The sequence below is a fragment of the Diadema antillarum genome, unplaced genomic scaffold, assembly GCF_040938485.1.
Source record: "Diadema antillarum isolate AM-2024a unplaced genomic scaffold, OU_Dant_1.0 seq00001423_RagTag, whole genome shotgun sequence".
In the NCBI taxonomy this organism is placed as follows: domain Eukaryota; kingdom Metazoa; phylum Echinodermata; class Echinoidea; order Diadematoida; family Diadematidae; genus Diadema; species Diadema antillarum.
Window position 1 is genome coordinate 139,549 of NW_027272175.1, and position 14,389 is coordinate 153,937.

Sequence of the window (14,389 nt, forward strand, 5' to 3'; positions counted from 1 at the left end):
TACAGTGTACACTTCTCCATTTACTACATGACTCCATGATCGCGAATTTAACCACTCGCGAAATCGTCAGGAAGTCCCGATTCGCGAAAATTTAGACTCGCTAAATATATGGCATATACAGTACATTTAGTCCATTCATTTTCATTCTGTGTGTGTTGGTTCAGTGCATGACATGCAATGTGGAAACAGACACATAATGCAACGGCCAAATAAACGTAACACATATGCGATGCTGCTGACATTTACAATTAGATGGTTGATGGAGGTAGTTTAGTTGGGAGGTTGCTGCTGCAGTGCACTAACCCTTTCTTTGCCCAGGCTTTGGACAGTGTGTATAATGCTACAGACTTCTTCTGTGCCAATGGACACTACATGCACACATCAAGAGTTAATCGGTTTCTTAGGAGACCACAGTTGGGGGGCTCCCCATACCTTGGTAAAGGCAGAGCTGTGTTCCTCCTTTAAGAACTCCACCCTGGCCTCTGCCTTCCCCCTCAGGTGCATCACCTCCCTCTCGTGGTCATCTCTCCTCATCTCGTACTGCTTCTCCAGCTCAACATAGCTGTAGTCAAAAGGCGATACCAAGACATCTTTCCACTTTACAAATATCATCCTCCATCACTCTCATTCTCCAAATACATAATTGCAATCAGCAAACAAAATTTCAAAAATCCACCCATCAAAACTCTTAACGGACATTATGACACACATCAGGCAAGCAAATAATTAAGTCCACCTTTTTCTCTTTGGATAAACAGTATTGGAAATGTTTGTCTGTTTGTTTGTTTTAATTAGCAACGTAATATTGGCCCTTAGGTGTCATCCACTAAGTATGACTTGAATACTTCCCATATGGATATAACTTGCTGTTTGCAAAATCTTGATATTTTCCATTCTGTCTCAGGTCTGCATGTGCTTGACCTTAACAAACAAACAAACAAATAAACAAGCAAAAAATATGGTACCTAGAAGAAGTCCTGGAGTCAGGTTAGACACATTGATCTCAAACTCTAATCAATTTAGAGTCATGTTTTTCTTCACCAGCTTCTGGTCAGCATTCATATACCATCAAGGGTCTTCAGAAAGAAGCAGACACGATGCTAACAGCAGCTCAAAATGGCATCTTATGATATGTATGTATTGCAACATTCAACTCACGATCAAATGGCTGCTTCACTTGAGAGATTTTGACTATGGACAAAGTCATCAGCATAAAAGAGGCTAAAAACACTTAGAAAGTGCAAAGCTCCACCAAATTTACAGCCTCATTTGGGCCGACATCCCTTAACAAATCATGGATCTGGATCCTGATTTGAATCACCAACAAACACTAATTAACTGTTCCATTTATCACAACAGATCTACCCTGACACTTTTTATCTAATATTGCAAACAGATCTACAAATGACAAACAAACAAACAAACAAACAAACAAACAAACAAACAAACAAACAAACAAACAAATGCTGTTCAAAACATAATCTCCACGGCAGAGGCAAAAAAAAGAAGAAGAAGAAGAAGAAGAAGAAGAAGAAGAATTTAAAAAAAAGAACACATTTGAAAAGTCTTTTCATCTATCACTACTACACTGGCTAACAGTTTGAGATAACTTTGTCTTTGTAATATTCTGATCATGGGTTAGAAATTGGGCAACTCTTAGAAGGGAAGACTGCACCCTTTCGATACAAGAAAACTGACAAAAGATCAAGAAGTTTAACATCGCAAAGTCTTCGCTAAATATTTGTCGTGCGTTCAGACTGGCAGCCAAACTTCTCGATCTTTGGACCGAGAAGTTTGGGTCATTGGTGCACATGCGCAAGAAAGAAGAAAGAGCGCGCCTTCTGATGGCTAGTGATTGTGACATAACAATGCACGCCTGTACATGACAATGGCCTCAGCTTCGGAGACACTGCTCGCAAGCAAGTGGTGGACTGGTCATGTGACAAAGACCATGAAGTTTCAGTTTCTCACGGTCACACTGGCTAAAGATGGAGAAGTTTGAAGGGGGTGGGGGAAAAATCCCTAGTTGATATGGGAAGTTTCGTAAGAAGTTTTGTGGGAAGTTTCGCGGGAAGTTGTCTGTCACATTGGCAAAACTTTGAGATCTTAAAGATCGCGCTCTTAAATCTCTTTTGCCAGTCTGACCGCGCCTATTGAAAGAAAAGTGAAAGTTTTTGGCATCCCACCGTTTGGTGATGTTCTCCAGCTCCACGTTCAGCATCTTCGCTCGTCTCTCCATCTCTGTCTTGTCCTCTGAGAGTCGGGTTTGTGCCGCGTTCTGATCGGCGGACTCCTTCGTGAGCTGGTGAACTTTGGCCTCTAGGTCGTGGATCACCTTTGCCTTGAAAGTGAATATCATAAGGGATAGCGATTTACCAAGAAAATTTACAAAATTTGACACTTAAGTGCATCGAATTTACAGCAAGCCATGTACTAGCTGTGTGAACAGGTGTGATGATCATATACTGTGACCTTGCTTATTAGTACACTCTTGGTCACAAGTGAAAAAAGGCCTCAAGACACATACAGCATACAGGAGTTGACAAATCTCTGCAAAAACCTGATCAAGACAATAAGAACAACACAGCCGAGAGTGATTGCTCATATTTTCAACTACTCTACAATTTAGTATATTGCAGCCATCCCCCCTCCCCCTTCCCTACTTTTTCACTAAGCACAACTTGCAAGTAAAAACCTTTGGCTAAAATGAGCAAAAGTGGTAGACATACGATCTTCACGCATCCTGACTGCTTTTAGACTGAAACATGAACATTCAAAAATGCAAGAAGGTACATAAAATTCAATGGTGTGGTTCTGTAATTTGTGGGTTTGTTTGGGGGGGGGGGGGAAATAAGTGAAAAAAAAAAAGGTGGCTTCAAAACTTTTTGCTTGCCCAATTCGGCAAGCATTTGTTATCATTGTTCAAAAACACTTGCCCGAATTTGATTTTCACTTGCCCTGGGCAATTGGGCAAGCGCTTATGTAGCACCCTGCCTTCAGTCACTCACATGGCTGTCAACCTGAGCATTGTACTCAGCTTCCATCTTGGCCAGCTTGGTGTTAGTGTCCTCCAGGATGTCTTGGATGGCGCTGGTCTGCTTCTTCTGCATCTCAAACTTCTCCTGCTCCAGGTCGGCCACCGCCTCATGCAGCTGGAGGTGGGGGAGGGGGTGGGACGGAAGAGGAAACACAAAGTACGTATTAACTTGACTTACATCTTGATGGACCTGATTTTTCTTTGATGAGACCGAGTTTCAATTCCTCTCTAAATTGTATGCTCTTTAATATTTCAAAGATGATTTCTGACTATTTTGCAGAAAGTTCAAAGCTAATCCCCATCTCAACCAAAACTATACCATCCCTTTAAAGTGAGTTCAATGATGCATGACTTGGATACAGTTTGTATAGTAATAAACTCTGGCAATCTTGTGGGTATTGATTAATCTACCCACCCTCTTCTCATAGTCATTCAAGGTGGTCTGGCTGGTGCGTTCCACCATCTTCCTCAGCTCGGCAATCTGCTTGTCGCGACTCTCCTTGGCAACTCCATACTCCTTGGTGAGAGTTTGCACTAGAGGGAACAGAAGGAGGATGATTCCATCATTACGAAAAAGGGGTGGTCAGCATTACCGGCACAGAAAACTACCCTATGTTTAACTATACTGAACATCTAACAGCTTACAGGTGACAGCTGAAGCTGCTTAGTGAAAGAAATCATATAAAAGACACTGCAAAGTAATATATTGTAAATTGTATTGCTTTATATTGTCTTCAGAAAGCTGGCCTTCAACTGACATCACAGAGAGACGGATGTCATTTTCTTCCTCTTTTTTTTTTTTAAGTCTGTCTAATAACAACAAGGATTCTGAATTGAGTTGCAAGATATGCTACAAAAAAATGACAAGATTCCATGCACCCTCAGAGTGAAATAAGTTACCAGTATGCATTAATTTTCTTTGTAACTGGATAGTCTAGGTTCTATGGTAATACAAATCTAGAAGTCTACCATTTCTGTTTCAATATTATTGGTACTATTTGGTGTTAATAAAATACAAACAAACAAACAGCATAAACAAACACTGCCATATGATTGAAAGGATTAAACTACTCTCCTAGCAATTCAAAAACCTTGGTGGTACTCATGAGGCACGGCGTACCATAGAGAAGCAACAAGGGTAAAAAATGGCATACTGTTGACCTGCTGGCAATCAAAAATTTTATGCAAGCCACTGGTAACTATGCAGATTGACTGAAAGAGACATATTAAATACAAGTAGTGCATATATTTTACTCATCATAATAACAAAAGAAAGGTAACAAGCCGCGCTACTTTAGTGCCTACTTATGTCAAAGAATAATGACTGGACATGAGCAGTTCTCTGAAACTACGGGTACAGACGGCTTTTTAACACTTCTCATGACAGATCGTCACAAAGAAGCCACCTATTACGACCAATCTATTTCCGACACACTATGCATACACAGTAAACTGAAGCTCGCCACCACAACTACTTACACTTTCTGTCGAGTTTGCGGTTAGTCTCCTCCAAGTCTGTCACTTTATTTCTGTAATGTGTCTTGATCTCGTCCATTTCTGCATTCTTCCGATCAAGTATCTGACAAGGTAAAGACGAATCAAGAGATGCCGTTATTGAAATGTTGGTGAACTTTGTCAAACGTTATTTGAGAAAGACCAACAATACAAGCCTATAAGATCCCTCAAGAAATACAATTTTATATTACTACCATGCAAACTTAAGATGTCTTTACCTATGTGTTTTACAAAGCAATTTCTAGGGCAGGCAAATCCCCCTTTCTGGGCATAAGTGCAAAACATCAGAGATTTCTGTATGCAACCATATGAGCAGTATCTCATCCCCACAATTCACATTATTATAAATTAAGTCAAACCTTCCTATACCACATATGGACTTTGTTCAACTCTCGAATACTCTTGAAAAAGCCAAATGATCTGTCTCATAATAACCTGTCACAACAAATCCAAACATCCCATCTTGCCTCAAAAGGAGACTGATGAGCATAAAGGCTAAAGAAAAGGAGAAAAAGAAGTCAAAAAGCAGATAGGAACAAAAGGAAACCTTCTGGATTGCCTCATCGTGTCTCTGCTGAATACTGAGCTTCTCCTCATGAAACTTGGCCTCGAGCAGTTTGGTCCGCATCTCAAGATGCTGCTCCTCCTGCCGCCTGGTCTCCATGGCAACGTCCTCCATGGCCAGGGATGATGCCAGCCTGCCCTCCCCTCCCCTCAATCCCAATGGTAGCGACGGTGCTGCACCCGCCCTTCTGGTGGATGCAGAGCTTGGCTCGAATGCGGCCCAGTCGAGCCCAGTGAGTGCCCCTCTGTCCGATGGAATCTGCATCCGGTGTGAATGAGGATCAAAGGTCATGTCTATAATTTGCAAATACAAAATTACTCATTAACGTCAGGGGCGGATCCAGGAATTCCGTAAAGGGGAGGTGCCTTTATAAAAAATAAAGGGGGCGCATGCCCCCATTATTTTCTATTTATGTCTTTTGTTTTTAACAAAAAAAGAAAGAGGGGGCGCGTGCCCAGTGCGCCCCCCTCTGGATCCGCCATAGAATGTGATCTTTCGTGAGACAAATATGGTGCATATGTATCCTTAAATGCACTGTTTATCCAACCTACAGTATGTCTTTATTCAATATTAGTGTGATCCTTTTGCAGGTGCAGAGTAACGTGCACCATTGGTACCATGCAGTCTGTACACTTATCTGCATATTCTCTTCCATTAGTCACCCAAAATGTAGTCTAAATGAGACATTCTCTACCTTTTTTTTAAAACATAATGAATGAAATTTTAGAGACAATTTGCATTTCTTACCTTGCTGGCTGATGATCTGGCTTCCTTCTTTCTCGGATTGGGATCGTCATCTTCATCAGAAGAGTATGAAAATGACACCTTGTGTCTGTTCCTTATCTCAGCCTAAAATTGTTTCATGAAAAAAAAAAAATGAATTGCAATGAATGACTACCAAAATGATTTACATTAGCCTCTATGAACCATTCCCTGGCCAGTTTACCCGATTATCATTGACCCCCTCCAAAAACAAACAAACAAAGAAACAAACACAAAAACCACAAAGGTCTTTTGTTTTTTGCCTGATGATAAAAAATGGGTATTGTCTTGTGTAGGTATTGGTACATGCATAGGTATCTGGAATTAACACACTGTCAGTAGGAAGGCTGTTGAATTTACAGAGATCAACATTTATGCTATTGAATTTGGCTGACTATCCAGTAGAACATTATAAACCTCACAAGAAACAAGAATAGAACAATAGTACAGCCCGAGGCCATTACAGGCTGCCTATCCCAAGAGGAAGAGAATTATACTGTAATACTATACGGAATAATAAATGAAGATAATTGTATAGTCTTTGCATGATGATGCATGTGCACCAACATAATCTAACCTTTGAAGATCCGTAGAAAACAAGTGTCATTGGTCATTTTCATGTGGATACTGCACATTGAGTGGGGGGTAAACCAAACCCCTCCTCTTCCCAGCTCCAATAAAAGAGAGCTAACAGAGAGTCAACTTAGAGAGATCAAGAAACCACTCACTCTCGCCACGTTGAGATGAGTTTGGTAGCTGTCAGGTAGTCCATTACTCCTTATATCTCCCTCCCCGCTGTCTCTCAGCCCCTTTGGTCTAGTATCAAGAATACAAGTGAAGTGAAGTTACTGTAAAGCGAGGAATGTTCGCGTGCATTTTAATTTCGCGAATTTCGCGAGCGCCAAGATTCGCTAAATTAAAATGCACACGAAAATTCTTGTCTACACTATATGCATTGAATGCCAGTGGCATTTCGCGAAAATTTCATGCCGCAAAAAAAAGCCGTTGGCTCCAATTCGCGAAAAATTCATGCCGCGAATATATCATGTTTTACAGTAATCAACAAATCAACTGGCAAATGAATGAATGGTAATTGACTTCATTCTACTACCAATTAATGACTAATTTCATTGCAACTGAGTCACAGTCATGGGTGTGATAGTGTAACTAACCTCTCATTGAATAATGAGAGAAAAAACATATGTTAAATCACTGCAAATATTATATCGACAATAAAACCACCTGCCTGATGAAATCAGCTGAGCCTCGTGCCTTCACAATGGATATTAAGTTCATTTATTTCACAAATCAAAATATCACACTGTAATTTAAAAATTGTAAAGTATATATACAGTTTTTCATAAAAGACATTGAATAAATGCAAGAATAACAGTTGCAACTACAGCATTCCAAGGTATATCATTTGAACCTCATTAAATAAATATCAAAAGAAAATTCAACTGACAAATTAGAATATCAAACAGTGACTGGAATTTTACGGTGTATGTTCACTCTTTCACTAAACCTCTGTCTACAAAAACAACAACAATAACAAATAAACATGAGACCTCTAAATGAAAAACAAACAACAAAACAAAACAGAGGAGCTAATGGCTGAACAACATACGCTCATGAGAAATTTCTCTGACCTGGTTTCGACATTCATTTGGCGCTCCTGGAGAATGCTGGTTGCCTTGACCTTCGACCTGACCGACGACCTGAGCTCCGCACTCTCCTGGCCTGACCACAGTTCTCCGCTGACCCAGTCCGGTAAGATGTGGCCTTGCTCGCCCCTCCGGAGAGCCCTGGTCTGGGTGGGCTCATCGAAATAGATGGACTGGCAGCCAAAGAGAAGAAAATAGGGGTCTAGGGTAATTACCCCCTGTGCAATTACCCTGGACCCTTCCTCTGGCCCTAGCTCTAATCCTAATCCTGAACCTAATCCGAACCCTAACCCTAAACCTAACCCTAACCCTAATCTTTACTCTAACCTTACCACTAACCAGTATTTAGCCGGGGGGGGGGGGGGGGGGGGTAATTGCCCTCTGGGGGTAATTGCTCGGATACGGAAAATAGCAACCCTCTTTTTTACATGACACAGGTGGATTTGCCACAGATTCAAACATCCAAAGACCAGGGCAATATTTCATAAACCTTTTTCCAACAAATTGAGGGATTGCAATAATTGCGGTTTTTGTGGCAGCATTCGTGCAGCAACCATTCAGATGTGAGTCCAAGATTTATTACCATGGTAACTGCAATTACAGCAACTGTCAGTCTTTACAGACCCCTCTTATATGGAATCAGTCCCCGGTAGTGATTTCCTTCCTTATTGCTGACAATGGAGAAACAGCTTAATAAACTGAGGCTACACTCTATTATCAAAATGAAAGCATCACAGTCTGTGAGAAAAATGACTGCTAATGGAGATGACATTTTTTTTTTCTCTCCTTTGGTTTCTTTACATGTATTCGTTAACGCTCACCTGTATAAAGGCCACCGCACACTACACGATCAGACTGGTCTTAAAGTCTTAAGCCAAGCTGGGTCTTAAGACCAGTCGTACGACCGGACACCGCACACTATACGACCCGACTGTAAAACGCGCGCAGTGCGCACTGTGTGCGTTTGCATTTTACTGCATTGTGAATGACTGAAAGCCTACGACCAGTCGTAGAAATTCAACATGTTAAATCTCTACGACTGGCGCTAAGACCCAGTCGTACGACCAGAAACTGGCAAGACTGTGACGTCACACTTCTAGTCTTAAGGTCTTAAGACCGGTGAATCGGGTCAAAATCGTGTAATGTGCAGCGGGCTTAAGCCTCTCAGCTGGAAGTCAATATGGAAGAGAACTATAGTGATAATCCGAATCGGATTATCAAAGACTAAAATTGGAAAACGACAAGTACAATGTTCACTTTATGATCACTCAGTAAACTCACTTGGATTAATATGGCTCCTAATGCATTAATAATCAGAGAGAACAGTGGTGTATTCAAATATGTTTCACTGTCCACCACTGAATAATTTCAAAACATTTTCAGCCAATATTTGAGTACATGTACTCTGGTGTCTTAAAGTTCATCTTCCTATCAAAGTTGACGGAATTTGTGAAAGCTTGGACTGGGAGGGATACTATTCCCAGTTACATGGGTATGTCCATACTCACCGTGTATGCGGGAAGCGTAGGCAAAGGGCCTGGGTCCGGCCTGCTGCTAAATGGGCCCTCCAGCATACCTTTCTTAAGCATGTGGACCAGCAGCTTAGTGTACATGTTCCTGTTTTTCCTGAAAGTACCACAGAATATGGCAATGTTTATATATTTTGCTGACTAGTCTTTCTGACAGAGAAACAAAAATAGGGTAGATCATACAAAGCAAAAATACATTTATAATGATTGCTTAGATCAAAGTATACATATATCAGGTATCAGTATTTGTCTTTTCAATTGAAAGAGACATAGTATGACATTAGACTCAACTGTACGTACATTGTAAGCTTCTACAGTCAACCTTGCTTACGTCAACCTCTCATAAGTTGAATAATCGCCGAAATCAAAGGTCTTTTCAATTCCTCTTCTCTTTATATTTTATTGATTTTAATCCCTCATAAGTCAAATTTCCTCAAAGTCGAAGCTATTTCCTCTATTCAAATAGACTCGACTTAGGCAAGGTTAAGTGCATGAATATCTCTTATTATAAGTCAGCAAAATCCCTGACACGGGAGTTTCCCATTTAGCATGGGTGATATGCTACTGGTTATTTTCACTGTTACAGTGCAAAGCGGAACAAATCTTCAGCAATCAAATACAACAAACAACATACAAGGTTACTTGACTGCAAGCAGAAGACATGATATTTGCCAGGCCACGTCACCACCACACAGAATCGGAGCTGGTTACACAACAAGAGCAACCTCTCTCACCTGCCAACTGTTCCATGTCCAGGGGCCTCGCACAACTTTTTGATCCACAGGGCGCAACGCTGCCTCTCTGGGAAAGTAGACAGAAAAAGGATGTGATCTGAAAGAAGCAACTACCAATCACAACACCATGTCTGTAATGTTATGGTAAGCAATACAGAGGATCAATATTCAGGAATGACCCCAAGAACTGCCACATGAGAATCTTAGAGCTTGACTCCAGTTATCACTAAAATTCCTAACAATACTACAGTAAACCACCTCCTCATATATATATCATGTATTTACTGTGTGGAGACATATATGACAGATGAACTATGTTAATTATGAAGAGTATCCCGACAGATACCGTTGGTCAGAATCTGTAGATCTCTGCTGTACAGGTAGATTTAGCCGTATCGCTTCTTTAGTCCCACAGCCTAAAAATGATTGCCTGCTGTCTTTGAAGTAAATCCCCCCCCCCCCCCCTCCCTCCACCATTTCTCCAGAAAAGATGTTTCATACTTGTGGTACTTACCTGACGCATGAGGTAATTTCAGGACATATGGCTTCATCTCCGCAAGAAACTTGTCAAACTCATCGTCCAGTTCTGGACTGTCCTCTGCCATTATGCAGACCTATGGATGCAGTTGAATGAATATTTGATACCATTAGTAGAACACGTATTGCTACAATATCTGTAATCATACTATATGTATGTTCGTCAATATAATACTGTATATGACTGTGATGTAATAACTTTTGCAATGATTCCTATTTAGATTCTACATCTCTTGGATACAGGTATTTTCATCTAACCCGCTGTTCTCCATGCTCAAGAAAAAGAAAGAAAGAAAGAAAAGTTTTACATTAAAGCACCTAACCCTGAAAGATTAATCACAGTAAAAACGACAACTTACGGCAACTACCCAAGTGCTAGGGAACTTACAGCATAAAAAATAAAGATCAAGCCAGTGTCGCATCGTAGGACTGTCCTTATCTTTCATAGCAATCAATTTTTGAATCATATGCACTTAGCTTGTGACCAAAGTGAGATTTAATAGCTTTGCTTGACCAGTTCCATCTGGGCCCCATTTCATAAAAGATATTAGGATGACAACTCTTGCTGGAATGACAACTTCCCACAGCAAACAGCCAATCAGGAAGCTGTATTCTTGTTGTTACCATGACAATTGTCATTCCAGCAAAGAGTTGTCATCAAATCAACTCTTTATGAAATGGGGCCCAGTGGGGGGCGTTTCATCAACGAGTTCGTCGGAGGTTTTCACCGACAAATTTGCTATCAGCCAATCAGACGCAAGGATTTGAGTAGCTTTTAATAGTTGTCAGCGCAAATTACCGACAAAAAGTTTCATGAAACGGTCCCACCTGTTGAGCAGGAAATTCAAAAGTAGTGTCTGCTGCTAATCACTGTGAGCTGTAGTGTAGGTCAAGAACCCTAGCTAGTTATTGATAGAATCCATACTTTACAAACTTTCCTTCTAGACCCATCTATAATATTGATACAGTGGACTCCCATTATAACGAAGTCCTCAGGACAACACAGTTTTCTTTTCTTATAATCGAAATTTCGTTATGACTGAACAAATAAACAATAAAAATATATAGAGTGGATAATGTGGTATGAATTTTTACTTAGTTGTTACCAGAATTTTGTTATAACGGGAGTGAGCTGTAACTAGAATACTGAATAGTACTTGGTCTCGGAGAGTGCAGACCTCTGCCAAGCAGCTCATTTCCAGCCATACGTTATGTATGCTGAAAATAGCCAAATTTCCCAATTGATGATAACCAGCTAAACAAGCCTTGCGTTTACCCTTGTGTTCACCATATCAGCTTCCTGCATGCTGCACAGCATCTCGCACTGAGCATGCACTTCTGTAAGTGTGCATACAATGCAAACCTACAATTGGCACAGCTTGAACTTCATTGTTGTTGAAGTTCATTGTCACTTTGACTGTTATAGTATTGACCTTATTGGCCAAAAGATTTTTTTTAAAGTCTGGCAAAATCGTGAAATAGGCCCCACCGCACTGCGCGTGCACCTGTGCGTTAGCAAGCAAAGTTAGTTAGGTGAGGGTTTAATAGGTAGGGTTAGGTAGCGTTGTATTCATGGTTAAATTGGCCATTAAATTAGTTGAGGGACATTAGGGAGTCCTTCCGTCTCCGAGAATAAAAAGTTGAAGACCAAAGAAAAAATGGGAGAAAGGGAGGACGAAAGATGCTATGCTGTGGAAATCAGCCCCACCGCTGTATCAATTTCGCATAAACGCCGTTTGGTGGGGCCGCATTCACGAGTATTATACTGTGGCAGAAAGACCCACCGCCGTGCTGATCTACCGAGGAATGTCACACGGAGGGGCTGAATTCACAAGTATAAACTGGCGAGCCACCGTACTATCTATGTACGGACACGCAGTGTGGTGGGGCCTATTTCACGAGTATGCCAAAAATCCTTCATAAATTTACTACCAGAATTTAATCATCGACCCTTGTCATTATCAACTTTTCCTTTAAAGTTTCAGTCAAATCCGTTTACAACTTTTTGAGTTACTAATTAAAATACTACAGTGCAAAGAGGCAGACAAACATGTGATTATTTCAACAAGTGATTATTTCGACACGGGATTATTTCAACAAGTAACAAGTTGCAAACAAACTCTGACAATAACATAACCTCCTACTCTAACCAGTTAGGCGGAGGTACATCGTCATTGTTATTTGTAGAAGGGTAACACTAACAGTGTAGGCTAGTAAACACTAAAACAGTTAGGGTTTCCTCACTCACAACAAACATAACACCATAACCAACGTTTGGGACTGGCGCAGTTTGTGAAGAGAAAAAATCTAACGTTCCAATTTAAGTTAACGGACAATACATATCGCCAACTTCAATGTATTTGGTACTAGTAATTCAATACTATTTGGACCTTCGAGAACTCACGATAGTTTGTTCCCCCCGGCCAGCAGAACAGGAGAAAGAACCTAGACCGAAGTCCTGTATCGTTATCAACCGTCATCCAATAATAGCTGCCGTTGTCTAGTTTGCAGGCGCTAGCATCCAGTATGTACAGTATAATAGCACACAAACCCTTATTCGTCGTAAAGGAGTCTGCGCCAAGACTACTACATGCACACTGGCACAGTGCTAAGTTGTCTCACTGACACTACTGTGGACCTACAGTTCATGCTAGGATCAAGAGATTTACCGAGAGGAGAAAATCTCTTTGGCTAGGATTAAGATTTCGAACAAGAGTGGAATTTTTATCTAAATAACTCACGTAGCTGTACAACTTATAGGATATGTAAGGATGAGTTGTGTTATGGAAAATATTTGAACATTTTTGTCCCCAAACCTATTAGAGATAGATGTTGTTTCTGGCAGTTAAAAGTATGAACATAATACCCCTTGAAGTTGAACTGAGAACTTGTGTAAAATGCAAGTAAAATATTGTATAGGAGATGAATTTCATTACATTCTCGAATGTGATGCCTATGAAGAAAAGAGAGATTGTTGATTAAAACGTATTATTTTGAATATCCACCCACCTAGTTTTTCAAGCAAAAGGTAAAGAATTGATTAATTTACAGCGCAGATTTAAAGGGATCGTATAGTCTTGGTTGAGACCTAATCTTTGGTTTCTAACATTTTTCAGTGAGATAATGAGAAACCTCTTATGAAATATGAAAGAACATGTAATTCCATGTGGAATTCAACATTTATTTGATGAAAATTAGTTTTGAAATGGCTGAGATATCCAAAAACAGAGCGATTTTAATAAAGTGTGGGACCCACCTTTTATTATGATCGTTTTGTTTTACTTTTTTTTTTGATGTTTCAGTCATTCCAAACCCGATTTTCATCAAATAAACTTTGAATTCCTCTTAAAATGGTGTGCTCTGTAGGCCTATTAAAGTACTATTTCATAGGTGTTTTCTTGGTATCTCGCAAAAAGTTAAAATCCCAATTCTCATCTCCACCAATAGTGTACCATCCCTTTAAATACTATATGTATCTAGGAATGTATAGATTCATCTTCCTGTAACAAACAGGGCATATTTATTTTCCCCCTTTTCATTATTCTTAGTACTTGTTGTTGGTCGTTGTAGACTCACCGTGGACATACAATGATCACCACATTAACACATTCTTGTCTATTTTATTCAGTGATTTCTCTCACAATTATGACAGTTTGGGTCCACACGCTTACTTTTGGTAAGAATTGACTCGACAAGTCAAGGTATTCCTTATAAACCAAGCAAAGCAGGTACTCTTTCCCTGCTCTCGCTCCGCTCCCCTCCTTCAGTTTTTGCTCCTCCTCCCATCCTCATAATAATGATACACTAAATTTCACTCTGTATTCACCACTTTACCGATCAGTTCCGTTTACACTAGCACATTTTGTGGGCTCTCGTACTCCGACATATTAACTGTAATTATATGACTTAAAATCATTTCCTTGGTGTAACTAAGGTACAAAACTTCCGGAATAATATCTCAACCACATCAGGCAATAGAGATTTATACAATCTCAAATGGCAGAACTCAGTAGCAGACCATTATTTTGTTTTGAAAAAGTCATAAG

General features: G+C 40.2%; 1 protein-coding gene across 1 annotated transcript in view; it reads right to left on the minus strand.

Moving 5' to 3' along the window:
* The window catches only part of LOC139709277 (centrosomal protein of 112 kDa-like), a 31,789-nt gene extending 18,977 nt beyond the window's left edge, over nt 1-12,812 (minus strand). Inside the window, exons 1-14 of the mRNA XM_071621225.1 lie at nt 12,748-12,812; nt 10,321-10,420; nt 9,807-9,873; nt 9,052-9,169; nt 7,529-7,716; nt 7,405-7,410; nt 6,608-6,695; nt 5,865-5,966; nt 5,100-5,375; nt 4,517-4,616; nt 3,453-3,571; nt 3,009-3,152; nt 2,187-2,341; nt 433-562 (exon numbers count right to left, since the gene is read on the minus strand). Coding sequence (XP_071477326.1) covers nt 433-562; nt 2,187-2,341; nt 3,009-3,152; nt 3,453-3,571; nt 4,517-4,616; nt 5,100-5,375; nt 5,865-5,966; nt 6,608-6,695; nt 7,405-7,410; nt 7,529-7,716; nt 9,052-9,169; nt 9,807-9,873; nt 10,321-10,411 — 1,584 coding nt within the window. The 5' untranslated portion in view covers nt 10,412-10,420; nt 12,748-12,812. The remainder of the gene's footprint in view (nt 1-432; nt 563-2,186; nt 2,342-3,008; nt 3,153-3,452; nt 3,572-4,516; nt 4,617-5,099; nt 5,376-5,864; nt 5,967-6,607; nt 6,696-7,404; nt 7,411-7,528; nt 7,717-9,051; nt 9,170-9,806; nt 9,874-10,320; nt 10,421-12,747) is intronic.
* Nucleotides 12,813-14,389: the final 1,577 nt, after the last annotated feature.